At 40.3% G+C, this 18,614-nt stretch overlaps 1 protein-coding gene across 6 annotated transcripts in view; it reads right to left on the reverse strand.

Moving 5' to 3' along the window:
• The window catches only part of LOC310760250 (uncharacterized protein), a 40,360-nt gene extending 35,889 nt beyond the window's left edge, over positions 1–4,471 (reverse strand). For 5 of the 6 annotated variants that reach the window (XM_083608465.1, XM_083608461.1, XM_083608462.1 and 2 more), the window contains exons 1-3: positions 4,406–4,471; positions 1,812–1,912; positions 815–879 (exon numbers count right to left, since the gene is read on the reverse strand). In XM_083608465.1, the coding sequence (XP_083464591.1) occupies positions 815–879; positions 1,812–1,906 (160 nt within the window). In that variant the 5' untranslated portion in view covers positions 1,907–1,912; positions 4,406–4,471. The remainder of the gene's footprint in view (positions 1–814; positions 880–1,811; positions 1,913–4,405) is intronic. The other variant, XR_014546847.1, reaches the window with a different exon arrangement.
• Between the last annotated feature and the right edge of the window lie 14,143 nt (positions 4,472–18,614).

Below are 18,614 nucleotides of genomic sequence, written 5' to 3' on the forward strand. Positions count from 1 at the left end.
ACATACTTGCTATAAAACTGGGATCAGTCCTAGATTATCCAACTGTTTTAGGGATTCCACTCCAGATTTTTTTATAGTTTACTCCTTAGCCTTTTCTTTCCCCAAAGATATCCCACAAGGCAGCAGAGGTTTAGGGTCACAGTCTTATTCTCCTAGATGGGCTACCTTCCCAGGTTGATAAGCACGATCTGCCGCTCACTTCCCTCTACAGTATGTGCAGAAACCCCCATAAACCAGGTGAGAGTAGCTGATGGGTCTCAAATGCTTGGTGAGTTAGGGAGTTCCCCTGCATGTGAAGCATAGCTGTCAACTTTTCCCTTTTCTTGTGAGGAATCCTATTTGGAATAAGGGAAATGTTGACAGCTATGATGTGAAGACAGGTTCTGGCAGATTTAGCAAATGAGACTAATAGTGGGTCCAATGGACTAGAAATACTAGTGAAAATATTTTGAAAAAATGTGTATAATAGACAAAGTTGCATCTCAAACAGTTGTGGAGAACTGAACTTAAGATGAGAAAAACAAGAAACCAAAATTGACATATTCATTCATTTGTACTGCAGATGTTTTTGAACTACACATGACTAGTAAAGCAATATTAAATACTGTACCAACAAGAATAAAAGCAACATCTGAGGCAAAATTATTATTATCCATAAAATTATCATTATGTAATGATCCATATATTGGACACATAAAGAATAATCTGATTGTAGCAATTACATCCTCGTTAAATTGTATCTATTTAAAAAAAATGTGATCCTCACAGTGACAGCAGGTGCTAATGTTAATGAATCTGTCAAATCATTGGTCACCTCTATAGAGTGATTTCTCCCAAGGTCTTGCTGTGTTGGTTTTCTGATTGATGGCATGTTTAGCCCTGTTATGGCAGGGAGAGGAAGTATGGGGAAATAGTGTTATAAACTTTAAAGATGAATTCTTTGTCTTAAACAAAATGCCTTGGACTGTCAGAAATGATTATTTAATGCTCATGTTGTTCACACTTTCTTTTATGAGACAAGTTGACAACCGTGGTTATCCTTTTATGCACCCTTTCTGCTTTGGGGGTTTTAGGGATCACTGATGCTGCACTGTAGTTATCAGCCCTGTTGGACCGTTTTATATAGAGTATATCTCAATTGTATCAAATAGTGTCTATTCACCAAGGACTAGGAACTTGAGAAGGATAAAAGGTCTGAGCAGCAGAGTTTGCAAAGCTAATGGACAAAAGTGAAAACAGCTTTGGAATGGTCAAAGGCTTGGTGTCCTTGCTAAACAAAGACAAAGATTTAAAATGGTGGCACATGGTAATGGGTAACAACCAAAAGTGGGTTATGATACTCAGTGAGGTAGTGGCAGTGGGCATTGTGGAAAAACTCAGAATACCACCAGGTAGAGTTAGTGCTGGGGCAGTGGGTTTGTAAGCTTTCTTCCCCAACCAAAACCTCATATTTTAGAACCCCAGGATTGGAACCCATGGAGCAGGCTCTGGCAGCAGATATGGGACTGGATTCACACTTTGCTTCAAACAACAGTAGCATTGCCAGAGCAGAGTTACACTAAGGGATGCTTCCACTGGGCGGAAAGAGAGGGAAGGTGACCTTTGCCAGTTTTCCCCTCCCCTTGTAGCCTTCAGTGGGACTCTTTAGAACAGAATGGGAGGTGGCATTAAGGACTGTGGGGGGAGGAAATCATCAAAAGAGTCCTCTGCCCCCCACTAATATTGGGATTCCTCTACTGGATCAAAACTCTGGATCAAAAAGACATTCCCGACATGGGCTGCCATATGTCTGGATTTTCCTAGACATTTACCTGATTTCCGCCTGGGCACTGCTGCCAACTGTCGGGATTTCTTTCCTCCCATTGCAGGATGTGTGATTGTTTTCATCACATGTCTGTGTTGACATTCCATACTGTTGGAGTCATGAGAACGGAAGTTCAGTTACACTGTTCCGTTATGCTGTACTTTTGCTTTTCTGCTCTCTCGGAGATGAAGAAGGAGAGAGGAGCCAGGTTTTCTTTTGTTCTGTTTTGTACATAATAAAGTATCTTAGAAACCCACACCTCCAATGCCTAGCTTCTGCTTGGACTCTGCTAACGTGTTGTGGGCATATGTCTTCGGATATATGTCGCAGAAGCGCATCGGGAAAGAAGAGTGATGAATTATCCCGAGGGTCGCTTGTGGGGGAGAACGCAACTGCCTGGTGTTTTCCAAGCTGCTGCAAGAAGCCCAGCGAGGTCCAGCTCCATGTACCTAGGCACCAACACCGACTGCAGTATTCCGGATATGTTAGGGAAATTCTGGATCTATGGCAACCCTAGCATAGCTCTTCCCCACGGAAATCAAGGCATATATTTAGTTCTTCATAACTCCAGATGATAGATAGATAGATGATAGATAGATAGATAGATATCCTGTTTGGGAGGGGGGAGATAAAAAGATCTTGGTAATCCTTGCCGAAGAATGAAAATAAGGCCAACGCACAGATGAACTGCAAGTCCCAACTTACAAATATTTAAAGTCATACATTTTAAAATGCAATTGCATTTATCAGTGGCAGAATGCATAAATTACTTTTGGTATATTTGTGAGGAACACAAGTCTGCGGAGAAATTTGCCCACTGCTTTAATCTGCTTGTGATAGAACTTCTAGGGAGAGAAAAAGCTTCAGTTTGAACAACCTGTACAACATCAAAGCCCTTTCCCCTCCCTGCTGAAAGGCAGGTGGTCAGATGGAGACTCAAAAAGCAGTATGAAATCTAGCTCTGGGCTATATCCAGCCCTCTGTATCTGGGGTGCCTCGCTCCAGCATTAAATCGAAAATTATAATTATAAATCTTTGACTTTCCACCTATATTTTTCTATGTTTGTGCCCTATAGATAATTGGGAAATTCTTCCTTAGGAGGCATTTTTAATGGAAATACAGAGAAATGAGTACTCTTAGACATTTCTAACTCAGTTGGTCCATATGTTACATGGGATCTTAGCTCAATTGGGAAAATAGTTATTCTCTTCTAGTCACATTTCCCCTCACCTTTGTTTAGGTAAACAGTAGTCTTGTAACAGGTGAAAATCTGCTGAAGTACTATTTATTATTTTCAAGGTACTGACCAGACATTTTTACCTGGTCTTTTGTTTTATTCTGGGCATATTAGTGCTTGTGAACAAAAGAGCAAACAAGGATGGCTGCGGAGCAATCTCAAGTCCACCAAAAGCAAATAGAAACGTATATTTTTAGAGGCATTGACAGCTTTATATTGCTGTTTCCTAGAAGATGCATAGTGGAGGAAGAGCAGAAAGACATTCCTGTGAAACTCCATGACTCACAGAAATTGATCTGATTCAACAGTTAATGCAGCACAAAGATTGACCATGAACCAACATGCCCATAATTTAAAGGCTGTATACAGGGACACAGGATTTTCCCCCCTTTTAAAAGAACATTGTCCTCCTTCCTCTCCAGCCATTAATAAAACAATACTTTAAACAAAGACATGTTTTGCAAGTTTGGAAGTAGGTGCCTGGCACACGTCATGCTGCCACTTTTATATCCCCCCACGATCACCCCACACAAAAGTGATTGGCCAAGAAGCCGAGGTGATCGTGGTGCCACCCTGGCATGACGGCATTACTCCGCCCATGCCAGGAGGGGGAGAACTGGCTTGGGGGCTGCCCGCAACCAGGACCATCCTTAAAGATGATCCCACTTATCAATTAAAAATTTGGTGTGATGTGATCCAATCTTCATTCTGAAAGTGTGGCCCAGAGGAAAAATGTTTGAGAACTACTGTCCTAAAGAAATTAAATGAGTTTGTCCTGCCTAATAAACCCCTAAGCACCCAGCTACATCCTAAGCCAAATTCTATCTGGCAGTTGAATTCTCACATTCTACCTTTTTACGCCCCATTCCCTCCTGGTTGGTTGTTTCTCCACCTTGCCATGATTGACTGCAGGGTCTCCAGGAGGATGATCCAACATTTATCCATCACAGGAGCACTCTCTGTGTCTTGTCTTTTCCCTTTCCCTTTCCCTTTCCTTTCATCCTTTCCCTTCCCTTCCCTTTCTTCTTACTGACAGCCATGACCATGTCCTTTCATGTCATTGTGAAAATCCAGACAACTGATTCACTTTGCTCCTTATCTCTCAAGACAGGTAGCCATTGTATGTCATTGCGTGGACAGGCGGAGATCCCCCCCAATCCAAGACCAGCTCCCACGTGGCGAGCCCCCCCCCCCCGTGGCCTGCCCAGCCCCCCGGAATTGCGGGAAGTGGCCGGAAGGCCCCTGCCGCTGCCCCCACCCCCAAGGGGCCGAAACAGGGGGGGGGGAGAAAGTCGCATGATGCGGCAAGGCCTTCCTTGCGGCCCACCCAGCCAGGCTAATGAGGGTTGGGCCCCAGTCTCACCTCTCCAGATGTAGGATGAATTCCAGTGATGTCCACTCACGAAACTCTGGAGCCGACTGTGATCCCACAATTAAGTTCCACTGTCTATTGTGTGGGTGGGGCAGAAACCTGCAGTTATCCAGCTGAGGGGGGGGGGAGGGCGATGCCAGGCAAAACTGCTAGGAGCCGTGTAGGATCAGGGGTGCTGCACACGTCCATACAAAGTACGCCTCCCATTTGATGTGGGGAGCGGTCATTCCTCCCACTTCTTGTTACACTCACCTACAGCAATGGTGAGATCTGAAACTTTGCTGTTTGCATGTGATATTTTCCCCAATTAAAACAACATTCATGATGGGGTTTTTTCAATCAGTGCTGTGTACTTTAATATGAGAGGGATGGCCCACTAGGAAAACAGAATGAATGGCTTCCGCTTGTTGTTGTTAGACTGAGTGGTCTTTGATCTCTCCGTCTACTCTATAAATGGAACAACCTGGTTATTTATAAGTGAATGAAAGCACTATTCTTTTCAGAACCCTGAGTTGCATAGAACTGTTAACATCTACAAGCACACCAAATAACATGCTGCTTATACAATAATTACTGTATTTAATAAAATGGAAACAAAGCACTCTGCTGGTAATTTTGTTCCGTGGCTTCTGAACATATGAAAACAAGCCTTTATATTTGAGCACCAAAATTATGGAGCATCTCCACAGAGTGGCAGACACCTATTATGACGTTATTGCATCTAACACCCAGTGTCTTCTTTTATACATATCAGCGTACTTTGTAAACCTTATCATGGAAATTTGCATATGTTTAGTGATTTTTTTCAATTAAAAAAACTAAAAAGGAATAAATTGAGAATTAAACGATGGAAAAACAGAAACATTGAATATGCTTTTAGCTTTATGGTTGGAATTCAATGTCACACCATGATGCACATTTTGTTAGTGCAGACGTTTCAACCTGCCAGATGGAACAATCTCCCTCTCCTCTCCCTTTGCGCTATTCTGAGGGTTCTCCTGACCCCCTGAGCCAATTTGCAGGGCTCTGGGGGGAATGAGAGGGAAAGCCCCATTGCACAAACAGAAGACCTTGTGCAGGGCTTGTGCTGATGAGACTCATTTGGTGACCTATGGCAGCTCAAGTGAGGTAGAATTCAAAGCAAAATGTGGCCAAGCGGTTTAACAAATTAACGAACCTTTCTGTTTCCTGCTTTAGTGAGGATGGAAAGCAATTATGGTCCTCTTCCAGTCTTTCACCTCTGATACATTTAGACATTTTAGGTACACCATAAAGCACTACATTGTGTTCTTGCATTTCTTTGTGTTTCTGCCTCCTTTTTGTTTTATATGCCCCATAGGAATATAACAAGATTATAATGAATAATAACAAGGGGAACCTGCAACCAAATGTGGAGTTACCTTGTTTAGGCATCCAGTCATGCATTTTTTTCAGGGTACTGTGTTCCATCACCACTCCAACAGAGAAAAGCACGACAACATCCAACATTTTGTAACCACTGAGCATACTTGGTCACTACTGGACAATTTTTTTCATGGAGGCAGTTAGTATTCTGCATGCCCTGGGCATGTCCCTGCTTGTTTCTCTCCAGCGTTGTTTTGGTCACAATCCTGACACCACTTGCTGGTTGAATCTATCATTGTAATGAGTGATGGATGGTGTTATGATATCATACTTGTTCTTTTCGTTTTTGTCTTGTTCACAGTCACATCTAAGGAGTCCTGCTGCTTTAGCATTTGAATAATGTTTCAGGTTCTGCACTGGAATAAATAAAGGCAGAGTTAAGTTTGCAGTTCAGATTGGGTTTGACTAGGACTTGAACTGAAAAGCAGATCAAGCCCCCCGCCTCTTTCTCTCTCGCTCTCTCTCACTCTCCCCGCCCCCCAAATTGGTCTTACTAGCTAGTCAAAACATTGAACAGACCTTTTCAGTTATCTTTTTACTACTACAGTGGTACCTCTGGTTACATACGCTTCTGGTTACAGACTCCGCTAACCCAGAAATAGTACCTCGGGTTAAGAACTTTGCTTCAGGATGAGAACAGAAATCGCGTGGCGGCAGCAGGAGGCCCCATTAGCTAAAGTGGTGCTTCAGATTAAGAACAGTTTCAGGTTAAGAACAGTCCTCTGGAATGAATTAAGTACTTAACCTGTGGTACCACTGTAATGCAAACTGAATTAGAATATATATACACTTTGAATATTCCTTTCTCAGTCTACACATAGAATTTGATATTTTGAATACATGGCATAAGGACAGTGCAGAGGTAGCCTCCAGACATTGTAGATGGCAACTCCTGTCATCCTTGCCCATTGGTCATGTTGGCTGCAGCTGATGGGGGCTATTGTCCATAACTCATGGAAAACATCACTGTGGCTACTTCTAGAGTAGATGTTTGAGAAGGAGACACTCATGGACTTTAAAAGATGTGAGAGTATATCCTCACCTGGTTATAGCCAGTGCCCCTCTTGGTTGCTGCCTCTCACAAACTTCACACAGTCACAGAAACAAAGCACGAAAGTGATCTTTTCAAGATCAGATGGAAAGACTGGTAAAGTCACAATAGTTACAACAACTCTCAGCTTCAACTACTTAGTCAGCCCCTCTCAGATGTTTCTGTCATGGGGATGAGAGGTAATAAGAAACGGCCTGCCACTTTGCTCTCTCCTGGTATAACGCTTCCTTCATGAAGAGGCCACAATGAGTCTTAACTGTGAACATTGAGGTGAGGGTGGTTGTCCTTTGGTCTTTGATCTTCTCCCTCTGACATGCTTTTCATCTATTTGATTGTGCTTTTTGACAACTCTCTCTGTTTGAAATTGGAAGATTTAGCAAGGCTCATGCTATTATAGCAGTTGACCCCAGAGCAAAAGTAACAAAAGCCCTAGCAGTGACCAGCATTTTAAACATGGCAAACTCTCTGACTGTATGGTTGGTGCAATCCCATTTCTAACTGCCAGTAGACTGAGATTACAATGTGGGATGCATATAAATGTCACACTTTTTTAATACAGCGAGAGGAAAGGAGGTTGGCATCATATTTCAGAAGTCTATCCATCACAAGTATCCATTTTGTCTTAGCATCAGTACAAAAAAAATCATGATTCATGCCAATGTTATGTTGATATAGATGAACAGATGGAGTCAATAATCTACTGGGGCACTTTCAGCTGCTTGCCATTTTGAGAAATGTGAATTGGACAATTCAGATTAAAAGAGGATCATCATTTTGTTCATACTGTTGCACAATAGGAAATTGTCTTTCCCTTTAGTACAACGCTCAAAACATTGTTTCCACATGGACAATGGGACGGATTAGGCTGATTATCTAAACATCTTTTGTAATAAAAGTTCTAGTACACATTGTTGCAGACCACCCCAATCTAAGAGTGATGCAAGATTCCAGGGTAATGTTATGAGTTGGGTTGGGGATAGGATGTATGTCTGAGCCCCCCTTCTAATTCCTGGATCCAGCATGGATTCAATTGCTGGAATAGCAAGGCCAGCCTGGGAACAAAGAGGTCGGCTCTGTGCCAGGGGGCAAATGGGTGGTTCTCCCTCCCTCAACTGTCTGTTACTTAGAAAGACAAAAGGTTGGGGTTGAGTGATGAGTTAGGTGATCTAGAAATGGCATGCAAAATCTGCAGGATGGAAAAGCAGAGAAGAGAGAGAGAGTGAGCCAGGACTTTGGCCATAGGAAAAGCAGCACCTCCTTTCGGTGTCAAGTCTGCAAACCCCTCCATTGTAGACTCAGGTTGTATATATGTGTAAACAAACCATATATCATAAAGACAGCCCAATGTCTCAAGTGGTGCAAGATACCAATGGGTTCCAGGCGCTTATTCAGGGTTAAATGTTTCCTTTTGGAAATGAGGCACAGCCGACAATTCATTTAAAGTAGAGAGGCATTCCCTTAGCACCTCTTGTCTTGGGCTGCAGCTCCCTCCTTATATTGTTTTTTCTGTTATCACCAGGTTGAGCATAGTGTTCCTTTTGAGTGAAGTCAGAGCAAATAATAGGAAACCATCCATATTTTACAACAACCATACAGTGCACACTGGCATTTCTGTTAACAATGTTTCCTTTGTGTGTGTTTTTCCCAAAGTGACAAAACTATTTTGGGACCACTTTGCTGTTTTAAAAGCAACAAAAATGACTGAGCAGTTGGTGCAGTTGGTACTTGGGCTAGAAAAACAGAGATATTATTATTATTCCAAATCATAATTCAGTGTATGCTTTTCAGACCCTTCAAGGCAAAAGGGGAACACCGATCCTATTTTATTTTTATTTTATAAATTTAAGAACTAAGCGCTTATAACTACATACTACCTCTTTCCTGCCAGCTAATCCACTTAGAGGCATTTCCTGTGAAAGTACTTGAGCAAACAAAATACCTGTATATAAGTTCTCCCACTGCTAACACTAATGTGGTTTTTTATTATTCTCAACCTACAACATCAAAGCTTCTTAAATAAATGGATTCCCTGCTATCTAAATCCTTTTTGTGCAAATAGCTCTATTAATCTAGATTTATTTTAATGAATACAAGCAAGAGAATGCGTATGCAGGAACACTGAAGCACTTCTGTTATTAATTCTTAAAAACAATAGTAAAATCTTTCCTACAATATATGCTTTTCAAACACCCCACTTTTCCTTGTTAGAAGTACCCTGTAGCATTGTAGTGGCATATTATTATTATTATTATTATTATTATTATTATTCCTACCCTCTCTCTCAAAGGAGCCCAGGGTGGCAATTTTTCCATTGTTGTCAAGAGATCGTTAATGATATAGGATGCAGTATTAGTTTGCCATGAAAAAAGTTTCTGTTTCTGTAGATTTAGGAATAGTTATAGAGCTGAGACATTTGAGTGTGTCTATTCCTTTCCTTTGGATCACCTTTAAAATCAGATCTGTTGAGAAGTAGTAAATGCAAGTGCTTGTTGACAGTTCATGCAATAGTAACTTCCCTGCAAGCTTGTCCCCTTCAGATATTTTTTACTATCACTCCCATCAGCCTCACCCAGCATGACTAATGGTCACCAGTGATGAAGCCTAGAATATCTGGAAGGAGCTAGGTTAGGAAAACCTACCTTATAGCCATAGCTGATTTTATTTTAATCTTCAGCCTCAGACATATTTGGTGTTTTATTTACTATTTAAATTTTAGTATATTTTCCAAATATAACGCAAGGAAAGAAACAATCCTTCAGTTCTCTTCCACTTCCACTTCCACTTCCCACAACAAATACATCTTTCCAAATGCAGCTAGGTGATATAAGGTTAGCCAAAGCACTGATAGTTTTCATCATCTCCATTGAGGGGCCATTCCTTGTCCTTTCCAGACATGGTCCACGCTTTAGAACTTTCTTTCCTTTTTGCTCCGGAGCTTTCCACGCCAAAACCCAGTTTTTAAAGTTGAGCAGGAAAATCCAACCAATTTGCTGTTCACTGCCCTACAGCTTTAAAAGGGGGGGGGATGCTTGGGACATTGAGCTTTAAAGTGTGGACCTGTGCCTGGAAAGAGGGTGCAAAGGGTAAGTGTGGATAAGCCCTGACTGAATAATTGGTTATATAATAGAGAAAGAAAATGAACAAAAACGTTCCCTGTAGTGAGAAATTAAAATGAGGCTTTTCTTTTCTTTCTTCTTTTGAAGGCTGGGTTGCATTCGTGTCTTAACTAGAAAGTGCTGGGTTCTTAGGTAGTGAAGTAATTCTGTTTAACGTGAAAAGGGTAATCCTAGCCAATTAAACTGGTATTTGCTGGACAGCAAAAAATATTGAGAATCCTATGATTTGTCAACTGCCATTGTCAGCTGTGTGTTCCCCCTGTAATCCTATGTCTCAGAGCATGCAGGGACCTTTTGCCCTTGGCCCATCTTTTGCTGAAGGGAAGAAATCTTTGTAACAGAAGAAATTTGTGGGAAATGGAGGTAGGAAAGCAAAAGTAGAGGCTAGAACTGAAGACACTGTAGTGGGCAATGGCCATGGGGCTGTGAAGCTGTGAAGAGCAGTTGGAGAGATTGTACCTGGTCACTGCCCCTTCATTGTTGTTGTTTAGTGGTTTAGTCGTGTCCAACTCTTCCTGACCCCATGGACCAGAGCACGCCAGGCACTCCTGTCTTCCACTGCCTCCCACAGTTTGGTCAAACTCATGTTAGTAGCTTCAAGAACACTGCCCAACCATCTTGTCCTCTGTTGTCCCCTTCTCCTTGTGCCCCCAATCTTTCCCAACATCAGGGTCTTCTCAACATGAAAAAAACTAAGATCATGGCCATTGGTCCCATCACCTCCTGGCAAATAGAAGGGGAAGAAATGGAGGCAGTAAGAAATTTCACTTTCTTGGGCTCCATGAGCACTGCAGATGGTGACAGCAGTCACGAAATTAAAAGATGCCTGCTTCTTGGGAGAAAAGCAATGACAAACCCCTTCATTACAGTGCACAAAATATTGAAGATGCCCATGTAAATGCAAGCGGCCATAAAGAACAGGTCTCATTACTGATAAAAAGAAAGAAAGAGGAAAGAAACATTTTTGGAAGGAAAAAAAATCAGGCTTACCTAACAGCCATTTACAGTTTCCATATAAACTTTTGTAGTCATATCCTGTAACAATTGGCATTTGTTTTTTAACTCACTGGCACTGATACAAATCTGCAGAATGGAAAGGTTGTGAAAGCTATTCCGTAACCCTAACAGAGAAATAGAAAGGTATTGAATGAAGTGAGCCAACAAAATTACAAAAAAACAACACCTCACCCAAAGCAAAACACCAATGTTGGGATACACTGTATAATTAAATCTACCCACAAGGACAAAATCAATGCAGTCAGTCAGAAATACACCACATGTGACTTTTATTTATTCTGCTTTATCAAGCTTAATTGATGTGTGTTGCGGAAGGATTCTCAGTAGCAGGAACAAAAAGTCTTATGGTGGCAGTCTCTCAAGGTTTTCCGAATGTCTGTTTATGATAGCTAAGAATAATTCATTGTTGAGTGCCTTTCATGTAGCGGCAGAATAACTCTAATTCGCAGCTTCCACATGGTTGGTCATTAATCGCACATTGTCATCCTCCTATTGGGAGAGGAACTGGGCAAAAATCCATCCAGCTGGCACTTTCTTGACTAGATGTGTCAGTTCTGTTTTCAGCTAGGAGTCAACATGCCATCACTAACTGGCTAACATAAATGACACCTCTTGGCATTTTCCAAATAGGATTTCTCCTAATTCAAATGTAGACATAAAAAATGAGGCACTGATGTGTTCTGAAGTCAGAGGATAATATCTGCATGAGAATACCAAAAGAGAAGTGCATTACACTGGTACAGAAACAGTGTACCAGCATGTTCCTAGGTCCACTTCAATGTTCTGGCTAACCTATAAAGCCCAGATCAGTCTGGGTACTGGATATCCATGGATACCTCTTTCCAAATCAATCTCTCTGCAGCTCATGTTCTGCTGAGGCAGCTCTGCCTTTGATTTCATGCTACTCCAAGGCTTCCAGGAGAAGCAGGGCCTTCTGGAGTGTTATTCCAGAGCTATAGAACCATGCTTTCCCATGTGCTATGTAAAATGATGGGTTTGGAGAGACACATGGTAGAGAAGTGAGGGCAGCATTTTATGTCCCAGTGTTAAGGCTTCAAATGAACTTTAATCTGATTGGGTTTCAGTAACAATGGTTCCGTTGGTGGATATAAGGTTGGCTTTGTAACTGAGTTAGAAATGTGAGACTAGGAATGCATAGCCTCCAACATTTCTCTGATGAAAATAGGGTTATCATCATCATCATCATCATCATTTCTTCTCCTTCTTCTTCTTCTTCTTCTTCTTCTCTGCCCAACATACATAAAAACATAATAAAACATGGAAAATCTTCCCTTTAGATATCTTATGCCCTTGGTTCAGCAGTCGCATAACTCTATACCCTCCAACATTTCTCCTGTGCCAATGGGGATGTCCTAAGGAAAAGTGGGACATTCCAGGATGAAATCAGAAGCTGGAATGGCTTCTGTAAATCTAGGACTGTCACTGGAAAATTCAGGACTGTCACTTGGAGGGTCTGGGAATGTGAAGCTTGATTGGTTGGTGTGGTTTTGGGGTTTTCAGAATGGGCTTTTCAGAATGGGGGTATGGGATAGAATTGTGATTCTGTAAATGAAATGTGGCTCTTGATTTCAGAACTACCATTAATGGCTGGATGCTTTGGGACATAAGGTCACTGATGTTGTGGAAGTGTGGTAAAATCCTCTTCATTATTTGTAGAGTTAGATACAACCCACTATACCAAGGAAGTATATGCACATCACGGTATGTTGACAATTGGTAAATGGGTTACCTGTATTCATCAACAAAGTGTTCAGATTTGTGCTAACTTCTGCTCATAGAACAGCTCTCAAGATGTCTGGTGTTACAGGATGTCTGGTATACTATAGCATAGAACACATTCAAGTTCATAAAGAAAACCCTTACATGTAAAGGTGCAGACTGTTTAAGACTGTTCCATTCACTCCCCTGTTGTTTCTTTTTTTAATTCCATCCAATTAGAAGCTAATCTCTACCTCGCTGCGGGCTGGTAAATGTTGCATTTCAGTGCAAACTAGCTGGGCACTTTCATTTCTTGTAATTACAAGACATAATTACTTTGGTGCTTTCTTAGACTTGGTCTTATTAAATATTTTTGTTGTTGAATGTCATAGTTTTTATGTTTTTATCAGCTAAACACTCTTTTTATGCTAAAATAAAAGATAACTCCCAGGAGCATAAGAATTAGATTCTTAAACCTTTTGGAGCATTTATATGTATATAATATATAATACATCCTGATAAAATGAAGGAGACAGCAGCACATATGAGAATGTAGTGTGCATAAGTTAAAGACAAGAGTTAAAATTATTGCTCTGACACGTATATAGTTTTCTCCCTCCCAGCCACTAAAGATGGAGGCAAAATCAAATCTGGGAAGTAGGAAATACAAACTCCATTTTAATTAAGGCCTAGAAAATGCATGCATACTGAGGAGGGTCATTTGCTGATGGGGAGAATGGGAGTTGTAGTTGTCTTTGCCTTCTGAACTGAGCTAGTAAGCAGAGAAAGCTATATGTTAAACATTTTAAATAGCCATGTGAGTGGAAAAGCCCTTAGAAAGGAAGATGGCAGTACTGCATGGCTCAGAAGCTGCATATACTGTAGCAGACAGTACTTTATCTGGAGGTGGCTAACCCACATGGAAAAGGAAGATAAATAAAACAAGAACATGTTATTAACTCACCCGTGAACAAAAGATGCAATGAAAACCCAAGAGCAGCTTCAACATTTCAAGTACCAAATCCAATTCTACAGTTCCAGTTACAGATAGGTAGCCGTGTTGGTCTGCCATAGTCAAAACAAAAAATTTTTTTCCTTCCAGTAGCACCTTAAAGACCAACTAAGTTGGTCAAACAGGCCAAACCTTACGCCAAAGAATAAATGGACATAAATCGGACATCAAGAATCACAAGACAGAGAAACCAGTAGGAGAACACTTCAATCTCCCAGGACATTCTATACAAGATCTCAAAGTAGCTGTATTACTACAAAGGAATTTCAGAAATAGACTGGAAAGAGAAGCTGCTGAATTGCAACTCATTACCAAACTTAATACCATGGAGAGACCTGGTCTGAACAAAGACATTGGATTCTTATCTCATTATACATGACAAAGCCATTTTTCACCTTCTCACCCCTTGCTTTTTCCTGTAAGACCTATTGCAGTCGTTAAGAGTCGTCAACAGGCTCATCACAGCTATCTGCCAATCACCCATTCCCACCACCCTTCTGAGTAATACACCTCCCCACCTTCTCACTATATAGAAGGATCTGGCAACTTCTGTTTCAGTGTATCTGAAGAAGTGTGCATGCACACGAAAGCTCATACCAAGAACTAACTTAGTTGGTCTTTAAGGTGCTACTGGAAGGAAATTTTTTTTTCAATTCTACAGTGTGATCTATATTCAGGCTGAGTTGCAGGGCAACCATTGAAGCTATGCTCGATTACCCAGCCTAGCTTTTACCTGTGATTATTTCTGAATTTCTCTACTCTAGAGCTAAAGCAAAATTGTTCTAAAGCATTCTTAAAACAATGACCACCAGCAGCACAAAAATGAATAGGATATCAGGATTAGAATTAGAATGATCAGAAATATAGAATAGGGCCCTGTGACCTAGGGTGTAAGGCTATTTCAATCAAGTACATACCATGACTCTCTCTCTCTGTGTGTGTGTGTGTCTATGTGTGTGTGTGATGTGATAAGCATGGGAAAGCCACTATTTGTGGGAATTACCACATGACCAGTCACACAGTGATCCCAAGAACTTTTATTTGGGAGTAAAGTTTCCATGGATCTTAAACTGAACAATGTGATGATAAGGAGCATCAGCAGATGCTGAGTCATTGTTCATCCAATACTTTCTCTGTGTCCTAGCAGTATACAGATAAAATAATAAATAACACATGGCTATAATTCATAAAAACAATTTAAAATAAGATGGATGGAACTACCTGCTTAGCACCATATTAAATACAACCCAAGCTATCAAAAAAAATTTTAAAGCAAATATAAGTATTTTTTCCTGCAAATCTTGGGGTTCCTCAAATCTGTTGTTATCTGCCTCATTTGTATGTATGATATTGTTTGGGTCGCAGAAGAAGCCACTGATCAGAGGACTGACCAATGAATATCAGGTTCATTTGTAGGGAAAAAATGGAGTTAAATGCAGTTGTTTGAGAATTGTCTGGACCATTAAGCTTTGATGGGGGGAAAATGTTTCAGGTAAATCAGTCCTTAGAATTAGCAGAATCTGTGGCAATTAATACTCCAGTCCAGTAGCTGAAACTAGCAAGATTCTCACTAAGTACTTGGAAAGGCTTCAGGCTTTTTCTCTTATGTGCAATAGCTGCTCCATTGTTATATATATAGAGTCTGTGAATCCAAGCGACAACTCTGAACAGGTAAATTAGAAGTGATAAATGTACCTTCTTTGTGTGTTTCTATAAAACTGAGGGAAACAATTGGGTAATAGACACTTAAAGTTTTTTTTAAAAAAAATAAAAATAATGCACAACCTTCAACACATACTTGCTCTGAAGTGAGAAGAAACAGAGAAATTGAGGGAGAAGAAACTATCAAGATATGAGACTCTGCGTTGAAAAAGAGCATGCTAATGTTCCACATTTGCATAAGACATTTGCAGGGAAATAAATGCAGAGGGGTGAAACAAGGATTTATAATGCCTCACATTTTTTTCCGTTCATCCTGGCACTACGGGGAACTGATCATAAATGAAATACTTTCTTTTCTCTTCCCCCATGCCCTCTCTTCTTTTAGGGAAAAAAAAAATCTAGGAAAATGTTACTGCACGTTTTATGCATGAAAAAGCTAAGTGTTTTTGAAATTGATAAAAGTGGTGCAGTGCTGTCTATTTGCAAAACAAGACTCCAGTGACTATAGTTTCATGCAAATCTTATCAGCCAAGTGTCAATATCGCATGCTTGTGATATTTGACACACCTGCTGTGCACTCACTAGAAAAGCGTGGCAAGCTTTTCTCCAAAAACTGTCATGCTGGGGGATGGGGAGGGATAAAAGAAATGGAGGGCAAATAGTATTTTGTACTGTACCATTCCAACTAAGCATATTTGCCCCCTGGGATGTGCTTGGTTTAAATAGCCCTGGCTCTGGAAATGTACACTGTCAGGAAAGCAGCTTGTAGAAAATAGTGCTCCCATAAGACATAAGTTTACAGGCCTGTGTATGCTTTCTCAGAAGTAAGTCCCAAAGTATTGAAGCTGTCCCCCCTGCACCCACCGCCCCTCACCAGCCCTGGTATCAGGGCCAGGCTGGAAAGGAAAGGTAGGGGGTGGGTGGGTTTCACATTTTATTACATCTTTAAAGAGATCCCTCCCCACAACTTTCTCAGCAATCTGACATTCTGGATTGAATCTGCCTAATTCAGGCATAGGGATATTGTAGATGTTGTGGAACTCCACTTCCATTCATCCCTGACCATTAGAATAAGGCTAAAGAAGTCCATCAAAGAAAGAGAGAAAGTATTTTTAGTAAAGTGTGTTCTGTAAGTAACTTCACCAAGAGGGCTATTTTGCAAGTATAATCACAACTTGTAAATATTTAATATTTTCCTACAATTGAAATCAGGTATGGATACAACTGAGACTCTGCAGCTAGAAGGAGAATAAAATAAAGAAAACCACACGCACAAGGCAGACAGATGACAGAGTACTGTCTGCCCAGTGTGTCCTGGTAGGAATGTTGGAGGATTCATGAAAATGGGAGCAGAAATTGCCAATATTTGCTTATTTCTCCCACATCTGGAATGGAATAATTCCAATGCTGCTGTTGTTCTTGGTCTTTAAATGATACATAATTGATTACCTCCCCACTCCCAATTTGCATTGCATCTGTTTTTCATCTCAGTGGCTGGATTTTGCATTGAAATGAATGGTGTGGAATCACATAATGATGATGTAATTAATTACATAATTCTTTTTGGTAAAGTTCCACCACAGCAGTTGCTGACAGAAGCTGAACTGCAGCAGAACAGAAACAGGGCTGCATGTGATGAATGTGGGTCAGAAGAGAAATTGATGCCTTCTTGCAATTCTAGTTTTCATTCCCAGTTTGGTATTTCTATAGGGCTTGGACAGAACAGCAAACATAAAAGTGGCAGTGCTCAGGAGGTAAGCTTATTCAGTTTCTAATTTTAGTTTTATCTGAGTTTTGTAATAGTGTGGGGATTTCCATACTGTGTGGCAAGATGAAGCTGATACATTTAAATAGCCAGTAGTGAGCAGCTGGTATCTAAAGTAAGGTCTTTATGGATCCTTGGCCTTGGGAATCCTTCTATGCTATTGGAGAAAATTGGGGTAGAAGTCACTGTAGTGCTGAATAAATAATTCTTCCAGTTTTGACAGCAATGATCACTTATTGGAAGGCATTGAGAATCAGAATCTATGTTCTCCCTGAAATCATCCTTGTTGATATGGAAAAGAGATTCATTTTCCCACTCCCAAAGCAGTTGACTGACACTGGCAACACTTGCAAACCTTAAGCAGTTTTCTGGCGTGCTTCCATACCCAGACCACATTTCTTTTCCTGACCTAAAATGTAGTTTCAGCAATGTATATGTTTATTTAAATGTATGCTTTCATCAATACATAAAGTGATAAAGTAGGTTCTTACATTATCAGTGTAGGACGGGTGAACAGGAAATCAATTTTATTCTCTTTTATACCAGTGTAATTAAACTGATGGAAAGGATTAAGAAACTGCTTTGTTAAATTAAAGTGCTCTTATTGCATTGCTTGATTATTCTTCCAAAACAAGAGAAAATAAGGATGAGTTTACATGCATTTTCAAACAAAACTGGAGAACATTTGCCATTAGTAAATCTTCCATATTGCATGTAATTGGCTACTTAAATGAAAATGAAGACTTTAAATTAACTTTCTCAAGCTGATGGGGTTTTTGGTAGAAGAACTTATCAGCTAATTAAGAGGGAAAACAAAAATAAGACTAGACTAGCATTTTATGCTTAAAAAAACATGGATTTAATAATTTGCTTTGTTTCTATGCCAGCAAAAATGAACCTTTTTGACATGATAAGTTGTCATTCAATTATGCTTCAATAAGCTTGAAGGCTACAGTTTAATGCTTCTTGTTGATTATTTCTTGTCATTTCAAAGCATAATAAATTGGATAAATCACTGTTATAAAAGTAGTAAGTGGATGTAACTTGCAATACACATACATTTGATTGCAAAACATGTAAATGACCATGTTTTTGATTAACACTAAAACTCAAAACAGCATTTTGACTTAACATTGCCATCCTCTTAATTATATCATTTATGTATTATACTGTTATGAAATGAACATTAAGTCTATTGAAGTGATAAAAACCATACAAGGCATATTCCATTAAAAGACAAGCATACCTAGGCCTATTCTGTACTGTATTGTACAGTATCACACAACTTTAATCAGTTGTGGCTTCTCTCAAAGGATGCTAGGAACTGTAGGGTGGTGAAAGTTGTTAGGAGACCCCCTTTCCTGCACAAAGTTACAATTCCCAGAGCTCCCTAGGAAGGAAGATTGACTATTGAACTCCTGAGATGGGGCCCTAGAGGCCAAAACAGACATGAG

The sequence above is a fragment of the Podarcis filfolensis genome, assembly GCF_964270895.1.
Source record: "Podarcis filfolensis genome assembly, chromosome: 3".
Classification (NCBI taxonomy): domain Eukaryota; kingdom Metazoa; phylum Chordata; class Lepidosauria; order Squamata; family Lacertidae; genus Podarcis; species Podarcis filfolensis.